The following is a 19,843-nucleotide window of genomic DNA, read 5'->3' as shown; positions in this document are numbered from 1 at the left end:
CAGCTGACCATACATTTGCAATTTCATATAGATATTGTCATGAGTCACCTGTGGCTCTGCTCTCTTGCAGAGCCAGTGTGTGTTTTCCTGCTGTCTGTATGTTCCGGGTCTAGGTCCGGTGGAAGGTGCCTATTCAGTGGTGCCTTGTTCCGGGTGATCGCTCTGCCTTATCTTGGAGCCATTTCACCTGGAACGCCGCCAGTGATAGTTCCAGCTTGCTGTGTATGTTTCAGGTTCCTGTGAGTTGCTATTCTAATGTTGTCCTGCTACTTAGTGTCCCATTCCACGTTCCCTCGCTTCCTATGCCTTGTCTTATCTCCCAGTCTCCCTGACTGCTCTGCTCTCTCCTCGGTTCCAGACCTTGGCATGTATTCTGACCATGACTATGCTTCCCTTCTGTATCAGACGCTACTTCCTTTGTGACCCTCGGCTCGCACATGACTCCGGCTTCTCTTTCTCCCCTTGTATTTATGTTACCTCCTGGCTACTGACACATGGCTTAGTGGACTAGAGCCTCACTACACCTAAGTGCTGGTCATTACTCTACAGCACCTGCGACCCCTGGTGGTTAGCATCACAGATATTTTCTGAATGATTTCTTCACAGTTGGTAAATAAAAATGATCAGCTTGTAAAAATAACAAATCACCCATCAATGTCTGAGTTGATCTGAACTCCTGTTTATGAGCTATGGATCTGTCAGTTGGAATGAATGAATTTCTACAACCGAAACATACAATCCAAAATACCAGATCAATCTTTTATCTGAAGTGTATGGCCAGCTTTCACTAGATTTTACAATATAAACTGCATACATTATTAGGCTAGGTTCACATGTCTTGTTGTCATCTGTTATCATGTTGATCCGTTTGCAAAAAAGTTCTGCAAACACAACTTCTTTGTCCGTTGTTAAATAACGGATGTCGGCCAGATCCATTTTTAACATATGGAGTCTATGGACAACGAATCTGTTAACAGATCGCTATTTAGCCATCCTTTGTACTTGCATTTGTAAGGGATCCCTTGTTTTCTTAACCCCTTCAGCCCCAAGCCTATTTTGACCCTAAAGACCAGGCCATTTTTTGCAATTCTGACCAGTGTCACTTTATGAGGTTATAACTCTGGAACGCTTCAGCGGATCCCAGTGATTCTGAGACTGTTTTTTCGTGACATATTGGGCTTCATGTTAGTGGTAAATTTAGGCCGATATTTTTTGCGTTTCTTTGTGAAAAAAACGGAAATTTCGCAAAAATTTTGAAAATTTTGTAATTTTCAAGCTTTGAATTTTTATGCTCTAAAACCAACGAGACATATGACACAAAATAATTAATAAATAACATTTCCCACATGTCTACTTTACATCAGAACAATTTTGGGAAAAAAAAAAAAATTTAAGGAAGTTATAGGGGTTCAAAGTTTATGAGCAATTTCTCATTTTTACAACAAAATTTACAAAGCCACTTTTTTTAGGGACCACATCACATTTGAAGCGATTTTGAAAGGTCTACATGACACAAAACACCCAAAAGTGACACCATTCCAAAAACGGCACCCCTCAGGCTACTCAAAACCACATTCAAGAAGGTTATTAACCCTTCAGGTGCTTCACAGTAACTAAAGCAATGTGGAAGGAAAAAATGAACATTTTACTTTTTGCAACAAAAATGTTAATTTAGCCTCAAATATTGCATATTCACAAGGGTAGCAGGATCAAATGAACCCCCAAAATTTGTTGGGCAATTTCTACTGAGCACGCAGATACCTCATATGTGGCGAAAAAACACTGTTTGGGCACACGGCAGGACTCGGAGCGCCATTTGACTTTTTTGAACAGAAAATTAGCTGGAATCGTTAGCCGCACCATGTTGCTTTGGAGAGCCCCTGAGGTGCCGAAACAGTGGAGCTCCCCCACATGTGACCCCATTTTGGAAACTAGACCCCTCATGGAATTTATCTAGAGTTTATTGAGCACTTTGAGCCTCTGGGGGCTTCACAAAAGTTAATAGAGTTGAGCCGTGAAAATAAAAAAAATTTTTTTTACCACAAAATTGTTACTTCAACCAGGTAGCTTTTTTTTTCACAAGTGTATCAGGAAAAATTGCACCATAAAATGTATTGTGCAATTTCTCCTGAGTACACAGACACCTCATATGTGGTGGAAATAAAATGTTTGGGCGCACAGCAGGGCTCGGAAGGCAAGGAGCGTCATTTGACGTTTCAAACGCAAAATTGTCTGGGATATTTAGCGTATTCCATGTTGCGTTTGGAGACCCCCTGAGGTGCTGAAACAGTGGAGCTCCCCCACATGTGACCCCATTTTGGAAACTAGACCCCCATGGCATAGAAAAAAAAAACAGCGGCAGATGGGGGGGGGGCGGCAGATGGGGCGGCGGCAGATGGGGGGGCAGCGGCATATAAAGGGAGCATCTGTGATTGTGAGACGGCGGCTGGGATAGGGGTGGGGGCGGATGGGAGAGGGCGCAGTGGATGCAGCAGCGGCAGAGGATGGGGGGAGAGGGGATGGGTGGGATGGGTGGGAAGGGGAGTGGGAGGTGAGATTGGGGATAGTTACCCTACAGGATGGATCTAGGCAGCTGGATCACAGGAGATGAAGGAGGCAGCAGATCGGGGAGGGTGAGAGGTGGGGGAGGGAGCGCAGCGCAGATCACGGAGGAGACAGGTGAGCAGAGCACAGATCACGGGGGTGAGAGGTGAGGGAGAGCGGACAGCAGATCACGGGGGTGACAGGGGAGGGAGCACAGATCACGGGGGTGACAGGGGAGGGAGCGCACATCACGGTGGTGACAGGTGAGGGAGCGCACATCACGGGGGTGACAGGCGAGGGAGCGCACATCACGGGGGTGACAGGGGAGGGAGCGCACATCACGGGGGTGACAGGGGAGAGAGCGCACATCACGGGGGTGACAGGGGAGGGGGTGAGAGGTGGGGGGAGCGGGCAGCACATAACGGAGGAGAGGGGGCGGGGCCGGGCTTAACGGAGAGGGGGCGGGGCCGGACAGCACATAACGGAGAGGGGGCGGGGCCGGGCAGCACATAACGGAGGAGGAAGCGGGCAGCTGATCTCGAGTGGAGGGGGCTGGCAGCACATCACGGAGGTGAGGGGACGAGCAGCCGATCACGAGGGAAAGGGGCCGGGCAGCAGATCGGGGGGGACCGGTGGCACTGTGGCAGATGGAGGGCGGCGGCGGCGGATCGGGAGGTGTGGGGGTGAGGGTTCGGGCAGCAGATTGGGTTGCAGATCGCGGAGGGCAGCGGCGGATCGGGAGGTGTGGGGGTGGGGGTGCGGGCAGCAGATCGGGTGGCAGATCGCGGAGGGCAGCGGCGGATTGGGAGGTGTGGGGGTGAGGGTGCGGGCAGCAGATACGAGAGGTGGGGTGCGGGTGGCAGATCGCGGAGGGCAGCGGCGGCGGCGGATCGGGAGGCCGGTTTCATACAGTGCAATGGCAGCGCGGCAACTTCCGGGTCCCATGCTCCGGTCACATAACAGCATGGGACCGGAGCTTGCCGCCCTGCCATTGCACTGTGTACACTCACTGTGCTGGCGTGCTGCAGGGAACGGGAAGTGAAGCTGATGGGGCGGTCACCGGCAACAGGTCCACTGTGATTGGAGACAGCGGTCACAAGGCCGATCTCTCCAATCAGAGCTACTGGAGCTGGGGGAGGGTGATCCAGTGAGGTCACCCAGCTCCAGCCAATGGCCAGTGCTATAGCTGCACTGGCCAGGGCTGGATTTCAATGTTTCAGTCACTTTAAGTGGCTGGAACATTACAGTGGCTGTGATTGGTTGAGCGGCGTTCGTCAGCCAATCACAGCCTCCGTAGGTCCGGGGAGGAGGCACCACCCCTCCTGAGGTCAGGTACAGGTCCCCTCCTCCCCGAATCTGCAGTTTATGCTAACTTTTCGCAGTCACCGGAGGCTCCGGTGCCGCGATTACGCCATGACGGAAAGATCCGTCCTTGGTCGTTAAGGCCCAGGGCACCATGACGGATCTTTCCGTCCATGGTCGTGAAGGGGTTAATGGACCATAAATAGCAATCCATTAACAAATCCATTGTCCATAGACTCCACATGTTAAAAATGGATCCGGCCGACATCCGTTATTTAACAATGGACAGAAAAGTTGTGTTTGCAGAATTTTTTTGCAAACGTATCTCTAACGGATCAGTGATAATGGATGACTGCAGAACATGTGAGCCCAGCCTAATATTGATTTACAAAGGAAATACACCAGCCTCATCAAATCCAAGAAATCTATTTAACATTGTACTTAGTTTATATTGTGCAATTTGGTCACAGACCCTCTCTTAGGGGTACTTTGCACGTTGCGACATCGCTAGCCGATGATAGCAATGCCGAGTGCGATAGTCCCCGCCCCTGTTACACATGCGATATCTTGTGATAGCTGCCGTAGCGAACATTATCGCTACGGCAGCTTCACACGCACTTACCTGCCCTGCGACGTCGCTCTGGCCGGCGACCCGCCTCCTTCCTAAGGGGGCGGGTTGTGCGGCGTCACAGCGACGTCACACGGCAGGCGTCCAATAGAAGCGGAGGGACGGAGATGAGCGGGACGTAAACATCCCGCCCACCTCCTTCCTTCCGCATAGCCGGTGGAGGCAGGTAAGGAGATGTTCCTCGCTCCTGAAGCTTCACACACAGCGATGTGTGCTGCTGCAGGAACGAGGAACAACATTGTATCTCCTATTGGTGTGACATTATGAAAATGTCCAACACTACACAGATCACCGATTTGCGACGCTTTTGCGATCGTTTATCGGCGCATATAGGCTTTACACGTTGCGACAGGATGTGCGTCACTTTCGATTTGACCCCAATGATATCGCAGTAGTGATGTCGCAACGCGCAAAGTACCCCTTAAGGTTGATTCTCTTCTTGTTGGTCAAAAGACACTAATGCCAACTAGACCAGTATCTACAGGTGGTAAATATAACAATAAAGGAAAACATGGAAAAAAACTTCTCTCTGCTTAAAGCACCAGTCTCTTAAACAAGCATGTATAAAAGGAATGACTACTATTTTATCTGAGAAAGAACAACAAAAAGAAATATAAAGCCTCATGCAAAGGGTTCAAGTCAAGGTAATACATACATTAATACTCATACAGTATGTTTAGCTTTCTTGGATGAATCTACTGGAAATCAGAAGAGAGGAAAAAGCAATGAATGGCATGTTTAATATTTGTATGTTACATGAGGAGCTGGTGCTTTAATCTGATTGTCCACCATGTCTCTTGTTGTTTGCTCAGCTATCGCAGATGCGGCTAGCTGAGAAAAGAACAGAGGAACAGATTCTGAATGCTGGTGTAAAGATAGTGGACGGCCATCAGCAGCATTGAGACTTTTGGCCAAACAAGTTTGTTCCGTCTAATTTCCGTCTTCCGTTTTTCATATAAACCTATTGCTCATGAATACATTTAAAAACCAGTATCAGTGCCTGCTTAATTTACAGTGCTGTCTACATGTTCCATTAATGTGAGGAGTGAATTTAGATTAAAGGGAATCTGTCACCAGGTTTTTGCTCCCCCATCTGAGAGCAGCATAATGTAGGGGCAGAGACCCTGATTCCAGCAATGTGTCACTTACTGAGCTGTTTGCTTTCATTTTAATAAACTCACTGTATTTTCTGATGCAGATCTAGCAGTTATACAGACGTCATGAATATGGTGGACAACCTGGCAGCAGACCAAGTAGTCCTGTAATGATAATCTCCTGCTGATTAAGCAGTGATTTTATCAAAACTACACTAAGCAGCCTAGTAAGTGACACATCACTGGAATCAGGATCTCTGCCCCAATGTTATGCTGAAATCCTGATTAGGTGGCAAAAAACTGGTGACAGATTCCCTTTGAGGGTTTGTACAGTACTTTAATATTGATGGCCTTCTCTTAGGCGGGCTTTGCACACTACGATATCGCAGGTGCGATGTCGGTGGGGTCAAATCGAAAGTGACACACATCCGGCGTCGCTGTCGACATCGTAGTGTGTAAAGCCTTTTACATATAATTAATGAGTGCAAAAGCGTCGTTATCGTATGATTGGTGTAGGGTCCGAAATTTTCATAATGCTGCTGCTGCGATGGTATGATGTTGTTCCTTGTTCCAGCAGGCAGCACACATCGCTGTGTGTGAAGCCGCAGGAGCGAGGAACATCTCCTACCTGCATCCACCGGCTATGCGGAAGGACAGAGGTGGGCGGGATGTTTACGTCCCGCTCATCTCCGTCCCTCCACTACTATTGGCCGCCTGCCGTGTGACGTCGCTGTGACGCCGCATGACCCGCCCCCTTAGGAAGGAGGCGGGTTGCAGGCCAGAGTGACGTCGCAGGGCAGGCGAGTGCATGTGAAGCTGCCGTAGCGATAATGTTCGCTACGGCAGCTATCACAAGATATCGCTGCTGCGCCGGGATCGGGGACTATCGCGCTCGACATCGCAGCATGTCGCAGCGTGCAAAGTACCACACAACCCCTTCAATTTTGTCTCTGTAGCAAGATTTCTAATTCATGTGAGCAATAGTTGGTGTATTGTGCAAACAATGAGTTTGTTACCATGTTTATATACTGTACAAAGTGAACTGTATTTACATGTCATTCTTTATCCAGTTATTCTATACAATGAAATGATCCTGATCAAAATTCTGTAGCCAATTAGATGTGTCTTTTTTTCCAAGGATTAAAATGTAAAGATTAGAATTGACTGTTGTCGCGTACTAGGATGTTTGTGTCTCATCCTTAGAATAGGTCATCAATATCAGATTGGAGGGGGTCCAGCACCCTGCACCTCATATTAGGTTATATTATGGAAGCTGACAATATGTGTAGAGGCCATTCATTGCATAGGGGATGAGCCAGGAATGAACATATCATGAGTGCAGCCTGTGCGGTTGCACAGGGGCTCGAGAGGTAAGGGACCCATTTCTACCTCCAGAGCAGATGAAATTGTACATTATGATGAGTTATGGGATTGCAAACGGCCATTATACTGCTCTTATAAAGCGGCCCTTTTCTGTTTGTGTCCGCTAATGGGCTGAGCTGCGCTACAAGAAAATGCTCTTAGTCCCAAACTACCCATTTAACATAGTGTAAAACATTGCAGGTTTGTCCTGTAGCAGGCTAAGGGGTACTTTGCACGTTGCGTCCTCGCTAGCATCAGCTAGCAATGCCGAGCGCGATAGTACCCGCCCCCGTCGCACATGCGATATCTTGTGATAGCTGCCGTAGCGAACATTATCGCTACGGCAGCTTCACACGCACTTAGCTGCCCTGTGACGTCGCTCTGGCCGGCGACCCGCCTCCTTCCTAAGGGGGCGGGTCGTGTGGCGTCACAGCGACGTCACACGGCAGGCGGCCAATAGAAGCGGAGGGGCGGAGATGAGCGGGACGTAAACATTCCGCCCACCTCCTTCCTTCCGCATAGCCGGTGGAGGCAGGTAAGGAGATGTTCCTCGCTCCTGCGGCTTCACACACAGCGATGTGCGCTACCACAGGAAAGAGGAACAACATCGTATCTCCTATTGGTGCGACATTATGAAAATGACCGACACTACACAGATCACCGATTTACAACACTTTTGCGATCGTTTATCTGCGCATTTAGGCTTTACACGTTGCAACGTCATTACCGGCGCCGGATGTGCGTCACTTTCTATTTGACCCCGACGATATCGCAGTAGCAATGTCACAGCGTGCAAAGTACCCCTAACTCTGGGACAGATCCTATAAGCTTTATAGTGTTTGCCTGGACAATCCATGATTACAGAAAGCAGCCAAAAGCCATACCAAAGTGTACAGAATCTGCCTCTATATTTCGCATATGATTGGGAAAACGTCCCGTTTAATTCCTGTAAGAATAAAAGTCATCCATTTAGAACAAATTTGCAATTTAGACAAAAATTGTAATAAAAATTGAATGAATATTCATGATTTCTCTGAGTGCACTCCTAGAAGATGGAATAAATTGTTATATCCTTTGTGCTTTCTACGGAGAGATTTACATTTTGACATTTCTATCTTTAGTTTTCTGAAAATATTGTCACATAGAATCATTATTTTGGAATATAAAGTATTTATTATAGATCAGATACAATCTGTTTCAGCTCACTATTCCTATAATATTCATAAACACTAACATCTGTACAATGGCAGCAGCAGAATAAGCTCATCAGTAGATGGACAGCACTGTCGGAAAATCTCTGTGTTTGTGGATGCAGTGGAGGCCTCAACATCAACCTGTGGGAGTGGGAACAATCTCCTTCTGGCCAGAATGTATTTCATTTGGCTGTCAAAGAATTTTGCAACAATCGGTGGAGTCCTTTACCATTGTCAAGTACAAAGTCAGATAATACATGGGAAGTCTGTGTCATACAAAATGAGAAAAACAAAAATTATATATATACTTATTTTTTTATCTGGTATTTTAAATTTTGAGCATATAATGGCCTGCCTATGTATAAAAAAATACTGCCCACATTTTGACCCTAAAAAAATACTAATGCCCCCTGTGCACCTTTGACTGTTATAATACTCTGAGTGCCCCTATAAAATTAATCCCAATTAACATTTAATAAAGTCCACTGAGCCCCCCAATGTACACTTCCCCTATACACAGTATGATGGGCTCATAGCTACCCTATACACAGTATGGTGGACCCACAGCTCCCTTATACAAAGTATGGTGAACACAAATCTCCCCTATACACAGTATAATGTGACCACAGCTACCCTATATACAGTATGGTGGGCCCACAGTACCGCTATGCACAATATGATGGGCCCAAAGCTCCCCTATACACAGTATGGTAGGCCCACAGTTCCCCCATGCACAGTATGATGAGTTCACAGCTCCCATATACACAATATGGTACACCCTCAGCTCCCCTATACACAGTATGGTTGGTCCACAGCTCCCTTATACACAGTATGTCACCTCAGCTCCCCTATGCACAGTATGGTGGGCCCACAGTTTACCTATACACAGTATGATGGGCCCAAAGCACCCATATACACATTATGGTGCACTCTCAGCTCCCCTATAAACAGTATACACAGTATGGTGGACCCTCAGCTCCCCTATACACAGTATGGTTGGTCCACAGCTCCCTTATATACAGTATGTGACCTCAGCTCCCCTATACACAGTATGGTGGGCCCACAGTTTACCTATACACAGTATGATGGGCCCACAGCACCCATATACCCATTATGGTGCACCCTTGACTTCCATATACACAGTATGGTGGACCACAGCTCCACTATACACTGTATAATGGGCCCAGAGCTCACCAAAAACAAAGCATAATGGCCTTCACACTATATAATAGCCCCCACAGGAACAAACACATTGTTTAATGGTCCTCACAGTAGCCCTCACACTATATATTGGCCCTCACATTAGCTCCCATACTGTATAATGGCCCCCAAAGTAGTCCCCAAAGTTTGTGACGGACCCTCACAATAATCCCACACTGTACAATGACCCTCAAAGTTTATGACAGCCCCCACAGTAGCTCCCACACTGTATAATGGCTCCAACAGTAGCCCTCAAACTGTATAATGCCCCCCACATTGTATAATGGACCCCAAGGTAGGCCCCAAACTATATAATGGCCCCCACATAAGCTCCCACGCTGTATAATGTCCCCCACATTAGGTCCGGTGTTGTATAATAACCCTCACATTAGCTCCCACACTGTATAATGTCTTCCACATAAGCTCCCATGCTGTATAATGTCCCCCACATTAGTTCCCACACTGTATAATGTCACTCACATTAGCTGCCATGCTGTATAATGAACCCTACATTAGCCCTCACGCTGTCTAATGACCCCCACATTAGCTCCCACTCTGTATAATGTCTTCAACATTAATGTTGAGAAACATATCTCAAATACCTTGTCTTGCCAATAATGCCTGTGAGCGGCACTATTGCGGTCCACTCATCCCCATTGCATGTGTGAAGCCCCACAAGTGCAGTGTCGGTGCATTACCTTCAGGGACTCCACTCAGCTGGATCTGGTCACAGGTAGGAGATCTTCTTCTTGTCGTGACGCCACTCTCAGTATTGCGGTCAGTGGGGACCGCCACTGCAGGTTGAGGGACGCCTGGGGCTGATGGTGAGTGCAGTTAGTTGGAATAGCCTCCTGAGAGTGAGGCAAGCCCCAGGGCCCTGTGTAGGTGCGTAGAACCACAAGGCGCAGAATAACTCCACACAGGCAGAATGTCTTTCAGGGTTTTTACTCACTTCAGGTGGCAGGGTGAGTAACCCGGGCGTAGCTGGGATGAACCAGGCGGGAACCAGGTATCCTTCAGGCTGACTTCTGGTGGTGACTACCAACTCGCCTTCCTTAGCCCTTGGTGGTTTGGGGTGACCCCGACTTTTAGTCCCTATGGGGGTCACCCAGGGAAGTTGCTGAAGCCTCACTCCCCTTCGTTTGCCGTTTGCTTGTGGCCTGGACCAGCTCACTCCAGCTGCTTGCCTCCTGTGAGCTATGGGCCCTAACTGTGGCTACGTGGCTGCGGCTTTTGTGGTGTTGTGGTGTGGGCTTTGAGGGCCCCACACCGGCAGGTTTAGCAAAAGAAAGCTGGATCTATCTCCGCTTCGGGATCTGCCGCCCGTTTGGGCCTGGTTCTCCCTAGCAGTCTCCTTACTTCCCACTCTGTGCTCTCTCTCCAGCTGGAGCTGGGTTTCGGGTAGCCCTCCTAGGTGACCGTTCTCCCCCGTCGGTAGCCACTGCGCGGACGCTGTCAGACTACAGCAGCCCAGGGGAAGGGGTCAGCTCTCCTCGGAGCTCCCTGGACTCTGCTCTGAACCGGCTCACATCTGGGACCTTCACTGCTGCTCCTGTCAGAGCTTCACTTTCCTGCTCCTCACTCCTCCACACTCTGCTTCAGACTCTAGACTGTTTTCTCCTCCTTCTCTTTTCCCTTTTGTGCCTGCCTACGCCACCTAGCAACCAGATTCTCTTACCACACCCCTTGAGAGGAGATGGAGGCTTTTGGCCCCCTCCACTATTCCAGTGGAGGTGAAGGCTTTTCCCCCTCCTGGGTTCCCCAGGGGTCCTCTCATAGGTACATGTGTGAGACCTGATCACTATGCGCCTGTGTAGTCACACCTCGGTCAGCCTTCTGGATTACCTGTATTGTACTGTCCCCAGCATGGGTGCAGTACTCAGTGGTGCCTGACCAGGTCAGGGGCGCCACACATGACCCCCGGGGCTACGTGACCTCTGATGTTTGGTGATGTCACGTTAACTTCCAGTTGACCGGACCCAACCGAGGCTGGCCCAAGTCTTCTTGAGTGACTGGGCTGTGGGCGACTTTTCACTGCTAGTCACAGCACAGCATCTCGTGTGCTCTCTCCTTCACTACAGAGCGCCGCAAGCAGAAGCGATATTGGGCTGTGACGAGCAGTAAAACTCCGCCCACGGCCAGTCACTCAAGAAGACTGAGGCCGGCCACGGTGATGTCAGGTCAACTGGAAGGAGGCCTTCTGGTCACATGGGTATGACATCAGCACAAGTCCTTTTAGTCACAAAGTAAAACAATTGTATAAGGGGAGGGGATAACTATGATTACCCACCCCAGCTATCAGCTGCTGCAGCTGCTGTCAATTAACAAGCTGTACATTTTACAAACTTTACTTGCTTGTGTTTCAAAACCTATACATCTGACAGGGTCGTATTTACCACTAGGCACCCGTGGTCCGGTGCCTGGGGCGGCAGGTTGCGGGGTGCGGCACATTCTGGCTGCAAAAAAAAACAACTTTTTTTTTTACATCCTCCCCCCCCTCCGTTAGACAATATTAAATCCGCTGTGTTTTCGGAGTGGGAGGGATGAGAGGCGCACCTCCATCTATCTGTATCTGTGTCTTTAAGACGCGCATACAAATAAACTACAGGCGCCGTGCACAGTGAGCTGATTGACCCGATGGATGGATGACGGACACCAGAGGAGGAGCTGCAGCTCCAGCAAGAGGAGGAGGAGGGCGGCAGCGGCACAGGAGCAGGTAACCGCTGGCAGAGTTCCTAATGCTGTGAAGTGAAGGAGGGGAAAGGCAGACAGAAGCTATAAAGTTAGGATTGTGGGGGAGGGGCAGGCAGAAGCTATAAAGTTACGATTGTGCGGGAGAGGCAGGCAGAGGCTATAAAGTTAGGATTGTGGGGGAGGGTCAGGCAGAGCCTATAGTGTGGGGATTGCGGGGGAGGGGTAGGCAGAGGCTATAGACTGGGGATTAGGAGGCCTATTATTGTAGTCTGGAGATTAGGGGGCCTATGACTCTACAGTGGTTAGGGGGGCTGGGGCTAAAAGTATAGTCTTAGAGTTAGGGGGCCTATTAAAGAAGATGGTGGTCAAGGGGGCTTATTGCTGTAGAGGGGAATTTTTAGGGGGCCTGTTGCTATAGGAGGGTGGTTAATTGAGCCTATTGCTGTAGAGGTGGAGGTTTAGGGAGACTGTGCTGTTGGGGGGTTAATGGAGCCTGTTGCTGTTGGAGGGGGGTTAATGGAGCCTGTTGCTGTAGGAGGGGGGATTTAGGGGGCCTTTTGCTGTAGGAGGGGGTTTAGGGGGCCTTTTGCTGTAGGAGGGGGGTTTAGGGGACCTTTTGCTGTGGGAGGGGGTTTAGGGGGCCTATTGCTGTAGGAGGGGGAGTTTAGGGGGCCTATTGCTTTAGGGGGCCTAATGCTGTAGATGGGGGGGTTTAGGGGGGCTTACAGAGTGAGGGATAGTGCAAGGGATACAATAGATGGGGAAAAGTGTAAGGACTGTATGTTTGGGGTCTCAGTATGGAGAAGGGTAGAGAACCTTGGCACCCAAGATCAATGTGAACAGTGGTTTTTATTGTGGTTTTTATTGTAGGACCAGCACAAGCCCAGATGTTTCGGTGAAAAGACCTTCGTCAGTGCATGCAGAGGGTCCTCAGTAAGTATAGTAGTGTGGTGAACGGCGTAGCTGGCTATGACATGGTGTCCACCGCTGTCTATGTGGCAATGATATGCTTGTGCTGCTCCTATAAGTTCTTCACAATAAAACCCACTATTCACATTGATCTTGAGCGACAAGTTTCTACATCTACTTGAGGCAGTTTTGGACCCTACTTGTGCCCCCCCAGAAGTGCCGTGTATCAACTCACTAAGTATGGAGAGGGGGGAGCATTCGGAGCTCATTATGGAAAAGGGGTAGCATGGGGGTTCAATATGGACAAGGGCAGTATGAGGGCTCAGTATAGAAAGGGGGCAGCATGGGTGGGCTCAGTATGGAGTGGAGCAATGTAGGGGACTCAGTATGAAATGTGAGGTAGTGTGGGAGGGGGCTCAGCATTAGATGTGAGGTAGCGCGGGGGTCTCTGTATCATGAGTAAGGTAGCATGGTGGTCTCTGTATGATGAGTGGTGCAGCATGGTGGTCTCTGTATGATGAGTGGGGCAGCATGGTGGTCTCTGTATGATGAGTGGGGCAGCATGGTGGTCTCTGTATGATGAGTGGGGCAGCATGGTGGTCTCTGTATGATGAGTGGGGCAGCATAGTGGTCTCTGTATGATGAGTAGGGCAGCATGGTGGTCTCTGTATGATGAGTGGGGCAGCATGGTGGTCTCTGTATGATGAGTGGGGCAGACAGCATTTGGAGTACATTGAGAACGGGCAGCATGGGAGGCTCAGTATGGAGAGGGGCAGCATGCATGGGACATTGTGAGGAGGGGGCAGCATGATGTGAGGACAATGTGCAGATCATATTTCATAATTGAGGAAGGTGTGGTAGGTATAGTTTATAAGGGAGGACAGTGTGGCGTTTTATTAGGGGACAGTGTTGTGAATGTCAGTTATACTTTTGCTGCTGTGAGGCTCCCTCTTGTGGCCAGGAATGGTTTGGACAGAGACCAGGTGTGTTGAGCAATAGGCATTTCCATTGCTAACGCTCTTCCTATTTAAACCCTGGTCTGCTAGCAGGCTATGCCGGATGTCAGTTGTTCTTTGTACACCAGCCTGCTTCATCCTGCTCCAGACCACATCTACCCCAGATAAGTGCTTGGATCTTTATTTGTTGTTTGGTTCTTTTTATCTTTTCTGAGTTTGTCATTTGCTGTGGTTATTGTCAGTTTATTTGCATGCAGGGATCTTCCCTCTCAGTTGCTTAGCTGGGAAACTCCCTGCAGCTATGTTTGGAGTATTGCTCCTATTCGTCCACGTGTTTGTTGTTTCTTGAATTTTTAATGGTTCCTGCTTTCTGTTCATTGGTATGACAAGAGCGCCTGGTATAGGACGGAGTTCAGATCTAGCGATCTGAGGGCTTTTTGTACTATCAGATTTTTGGATTTTTGCAGGGTTTTTCTCTGGCCACCATCAGTCCCTTTCCTATCCTGTCGTATTTAGTCAGTAGGGCCTCACCTTTTGCTAATCCTATCATCTATCTGTGTATTGTGTTTTCCTATATCACCGCAGTCTTTGAATGTGGAGGGCTTGCTATTCTTTATCTATTTTCTGAGGCAGAGAGTTATTCATCTTTCCTTCCTTTAGGATAGCTAGTTCTCCGGCTGGGTTTGCGGTGTACAGGATGTTAGTTCACCCCTCGGCTACTTCTAGTGTTGATGGTTAGTAAGGGGATGGCGGACAGATTAGTTGCCAATGTTCTTGTCACCTTTTACCAATGATTTATGGTGGTCTTCCATGGTTCCGGATCATAACAGGACAGTGTGGCGGTCATAGTATATAAGTGGGGACGGTGTGGTGGGAATATGTTATAGGAGAGGATAGTGTTGAGGATGTACGTTAAAAGGGATTGTGTGGAGTAATATTCTTTTGTGGGGAGCACAGTAAGGAGCAGTTATTTTTTTTCACAGCATAGGGCTTATTTATGGCACAGCATTTGTGCTTATTGTTATTCGGGAACATTATAATGACATTGTTATTTTTCAGGGCACCATGGTGAGATGTGCTGCAGACGACCAGAGAAGAGGGATGTCTGCAGAGACGAGCTGTGGATGTGAAGTCAGTATGGAGTTGGGTACATGAGAAAACAGCGATTAGTGAGTGAATTATCACAGACCTTACACTGCACTAACATTTACACAGATTTAGGGTTAAAAATGACCGGAGTGCTTCTTTAAAGAGATCCTGTCACCAGATTTGGTGACTATAAGCTGCGGCCATCACCAGTGGGCTCTTAAATACAGTATTCTAATATGCTGTATATAAGAGCCCAGGCCGCTGTGTAGAACATAAAAATCACTTTATACTCACCTAAAGGGCGGTGCGGTGCAGACTAGTCGAATGGGTGTCTCTGTTCTCCGATACCGGCGCCTCCTCTTTCGGCCATCTTTGTCCTCCTTTTTCTGAAGTGTGGGTGCATGACGTGTCCTACGTCATCCACACTAGCCGACATTGAGGTCCTGCACAGGTGCACCACAATGCACTCAAGGCAGATCAAAGTGCGACTGCGCAGCACCACAATGGCAGCGAGTGTGTATGACGTAGGACGCGTCTTGCACCCAGACTTCAGAAGAAGGAGGACAAAGATGGCCAAAGGAGGAGGCGCCGGTACCGGAGAACGGAGACACCCATTCGACCAGTCTGCACCGCGCCACCCCCTAGGTGAGTATTATAAAGGGATTTTTATGTTCTACACAGCGGTCTGAGCTTTTATCTACAGCATGTTAGAATGCCATGTATAAGAGCCTACTGGTGGTGGCCGCAGCTTATACGCCGAAAAACTGGTGACAGGTTCCTTTTAATATTTGCAGAAAAATCTACTTTTATTTATTATGCAAAGAGGGCGTTTTGGTGCACCATTGGTGTGGTCTTTGTGTCGGTGCACCGTTGGTGTGGTCTTTGTGTCGGTGCACCATTGGTGTGGTCTTTGCTTTGGTGCATCATAGATGTGGTCTTTGCTTTGGTGCACCGTTGGGGTGGTCTTTGCTTTGGTGCACCATTAGTGTGGTCTTTGCTTCGGTGCACGGTTACGCTCTCATATTTGTATTTTAAAGTCTCTTGTTTTTATTGACAGGAAAAGTCAGTGCTGTCTAATATCAGCTTGTATGTCTGATTTTACCGCTCTTACTAAGTGAGCATTGTCAATCAACACAAGGAACTGGCTTTCATATACAAATATAAGAGTGCACCAAATCATAGGTCATGCCAAGGGTGCACCAAAGTCCCCTCATTTGCATTTTAAAAAATAGAATTTGAAGCAAATATTAAAGGGGTTGTCCAGTCTAGAATGACAAGTCTGAAGTCACTGTGTGTCACTCTGTGTAAGTGCAGCTTTATGAATCCCCCCAGTGCACTCACTGTGCGCTACGAGGATTCTCCGGTGTCTGCGCTGGGAACGGCGGTCAAGTATGCGAAATGCAGACTACCAGCTAGAACCCGTCTAGGAGGCGCCACCTCGCTCAATACAAGTGCTTTAAGCGAGGCCATACCCACTAGATGAGTTCTGACCGGGAGTCTGCATATCACATACTTGACCATCGTGAGTGCGCGGAAGGATTCACAGGTCTGCAGTCATAGAGTCACACATAGTGACTGCAATAGTATAATATATCCCAAGCACTCAAATAGGACACAAAGAGTGAATGCAAATGTGTCATTTATTAGACTATTTGCAAAAAGAAAACCACTACCATAATAGAGCATGTTAGGCCTTTGTCAAGGTCTTGCGTATGTTAGAATGGTGGATGGGACGAATTAGACGTCAGAGGACTGTACTATACGGCGTTTAACTTTTCAAAAGGTACGTTGTAGAGGCCAGGGAGGCCCAGAAGATAGGTGGAGGGAGAAAGAGGATGCCTGGATAGCACGAGGAACAGGGACAGGGTCCCAGAGGTCTGTAATGGTGGCCTCCTTCACCCGACAAACAAAATTTTTGCTTGTGTGCCGGGTGATCTGACAGCCGGTTTAGATAGATCAATCGGTTTCTGATTATTAGCAGTGTTGTAAATGCACCTCAAAGAGTAACTAAACTTTTTGTTTTTTATGTTTTATACCCAATAATTCTGAGCAGATTGGTGGGAAATCTAGTCCGTAGACCCCCAACCACAGCGGAAAAGCTCTTTTAGAAGAGTGCACACAGCACAGAGCGGATGCTGTAGAAAGTCATTGTCTTGTCTCCTGAGCTGTGCACTTCTAAGGGGTCTTTCGAACAATTTACGGGGGTCTCCGGACTCAGACCCAAACAAATGTGCTCAGAATTAATGGACCTAAAACATAGAAGGTATCTCCCAAAAAATAAGGTATTTTTTAAATGTTTAATAGTACCATTGCCTGCACCATCTGTACTGTGGTTCCTGTATGGTCCGCAGTCTGATGATGGCTGCTAACAACTCCTGTATCTCCTTACCATTGTTACAGACATACTAGGAGCTGCAGTTTCATGACAGACAATTATATGTTAGTCTGGCTTTAGTTCTGGTGATGCAGTAGTGATTTGAGCTTGGTTCTGGTGATGCAGTCATGTACCAATGGTGGTTCTGGTGATGTAGTAGTGATTTGAGCTTGGTTCTGGGGATGCAGTCATGCACCAGTGGTGGTTCTGGTAATGTAGCATTTTGCAGATGGTGGTTCTGACTCCCCCATACACTATAGACAGTTGTCCCATCATTCGGCTGGCAGCTATCTCCCTGATTCTCCCATACACAGGAGCACTCACTTTGTTGAGTGGTAGTGTTCTCTATGAGACAGACGCTACTACAAATCTCTGGCAGTGGCTCACCTCCTGGGTCCTCACTCCTCTGACAATAAGACTATCGGCCGAGTCTGTCTATCTCCGGGCTGTGCCAACTGTAGTCTGTGTACAAGCACTGGGCATGTGAATGGTTAGGGTGTGTGCACACCACGGCTTTTACACATCTGTGAATCTATTGAGTGTTTCAGGCAGTGGAAACACTGGCATCTTATTTAGATGGAAATTGTATTAAGTGCTAGTCACAAACTTCTTGGTGGCAGCAGCATGAAAAATGGTTGTTACCTGTTTTAACCACTTAGTGTCTTTGAAAATCTGAATCTTCACTGACGTGTAAAACACGCACATGTCCCTCCGTGTTCCATGATTCACGGCACACGTGGGTTGTCCATGTGCAATCCGTGATCAGTGATCCCGTGATTGCATATGGACATTACTCACCTGCCTTCATTGCTGCTGTCCATGGTGCTGAAGTCTCTGGCTCTTCAGTGTCCGCCCACTGCTCTCAGCACCTACTTCCTGGTCGGGTTTTCCTTCTCTCATGAATATTCATGAGCCAGGCAGGAACTGCCGAAAGCAGAGGCTCCAGAGCGAATCGCAGGCAAGGTAAGTTGAAAAATTTTAATATTTAATATGTCCGTGATTTTCTTGTATATGTTTCATTGATCACACACGGATCACACCATAGTGTGGTCCGTGGGTCATCAGTGATGCCAGACAAAAACTGACATGTCTCCATGCAGAATCACGGCCAAGGGTGCACGCTGCACGGAGACACGTTCAGTGAAAAATCACTGATGTGTAAGCAGACCCATTGCTTATAATGGGTCTGCGTATGTCAGTGATTCTGGTACGTATAAAAAAAAGCACAAACGTACCAGAATCACTGACGTGTGAAAGGGGCCTTACAATAAGTAAATAAAACTGAAGATATGCACAGCGTTTAGGACTTTTTCAAGTGTGTTACAGAGTAGATCCACCTTAAATAGATGTTGTGTGCCTAAAATCATAGTTTTATGTTGTCAGTAAGGTGCGCAACCACTTAAAGTGCCTAGGGCAGCACGAAGGCCAAATACAGTCCTGACATCCGAGCTGACAACTAAAGGTATGTATAGACTCAGCCTGATAGTGCCAGTATAGCACTGGCTTTAGGTTATATAGGAAAATCCTGCTGATTGGTGCCCTTTAAGGTATAATTTCCAGAATGTATCTAGAAGAGGTTGTATACTATATGTACGTTTTGTGAAAGACCGATTTCATCTACATCCATTGCAAAAATGAAGCTATATTAGGTCCTGATGAAACGTGTTCAAATTGGGCAATACATTTAGTGATAGATAGGTAAAGGAGGGCAGTGGTTGGATAAAGAAGTGGTCTTCCATCCATGTCAGCTGACAATGTTATGGTTGTTTCATGGAGACCTTAACAAATTAGTCTTTGTGTCCTAGGACATTATAGGTTGGCTTTGGTGCAAATTAATGCTTGTAGCAAAGTTTTAATGTTCCATTTCTCCTTGTGGTATATTTGTAGGGATGAGGCAGCCTTCCGAGATCTAAAGCGACTCCTGAAGACAGCTGTGAGAAAAATATCGCAGGTCCGGCACATTACATCTCTTATGACACCTGAAACAGAAAGTGGATAAATGAAGCTGCAGATGGTGACCTTAATCTTATGGATTAAATCAAGTCTGAATCAGTTAAGAAGGACACCTTTCCGGAGGTCACACTTAACAGGATTTACATATTACACCAGATAAACCACCTACAGATGGATCATTGCTATGCAAAAGGCAAAATCTCTGAATTTCCCCAATTATCAGTCTCTGATCTATGCAAAGTTTTCATACCACGGGGATCTGCCTGGAACAGGGCTCAATGTGTAAAGGAGAGCTCTATGTCATATACATGGTTTTCATATTTAATGTGAATATTTTTATGTATATTTATGTTTGTCTTTGTTACATCCTAGCATCAATGCAAATAAAGAGAAAGTATCATTTCTAGGCAATAAAAGATAGCATGCTATGATTTTTTTTGTGATTCATGTTACTATGCTGGTTATATAGCCAAGAATATCAATATTATATATTTGGTAGTTTGAGATGGTCTTAAAAAATTCTATAACCTTGCAGTTAAAGCAAA

General features: G+C 47.5%; 1 protein-coding gene across 1 annotated transcript in view; it reads left to right on the top strand.

Moving 5' to 3' along the window:
* Positions 1 to 19,602, top strand: part of GUCY2F (guanylate cyclase 2F, retinal) — a 142,085-nt gene extending 122,483 nt beyond the window's left edge. The window contains exon 18 of the mRNA XM_075322706.1: positions 19,233 to 19,602. Coding sequence (XP_075178821.1) covers positions 19,233 to 19,344 — 112 coding nt within the window. The 3' untranslated portion in view covers positions 19,345 to 19,602. The remainder of the gene's footprint in view (positions 1 to 19,232) is intronic.
* Positions 19,603 to 19,843: the final 241 nt, after the last annotated feature.

The sequence above is a fragment of the Anomaloglossus baeobatrachus genome, chromosome 9 (assembly GCF_048569485.1).
Source record: "Anomaloglossus baeobatrachus isolate aAnoBae1 chromosome 9, aAnoBae1.hap1, whole genome shotgun sequence".
NCBI lineage: Eukaryota > Metazoa > Chordata > Amphibia > Anura > Aromobatidae > Anomaloglossus > Anomaloglossus baeobatrachus.
This window is presented reverse-complemented; position numbering and strand designations above follow the sequence as displayed.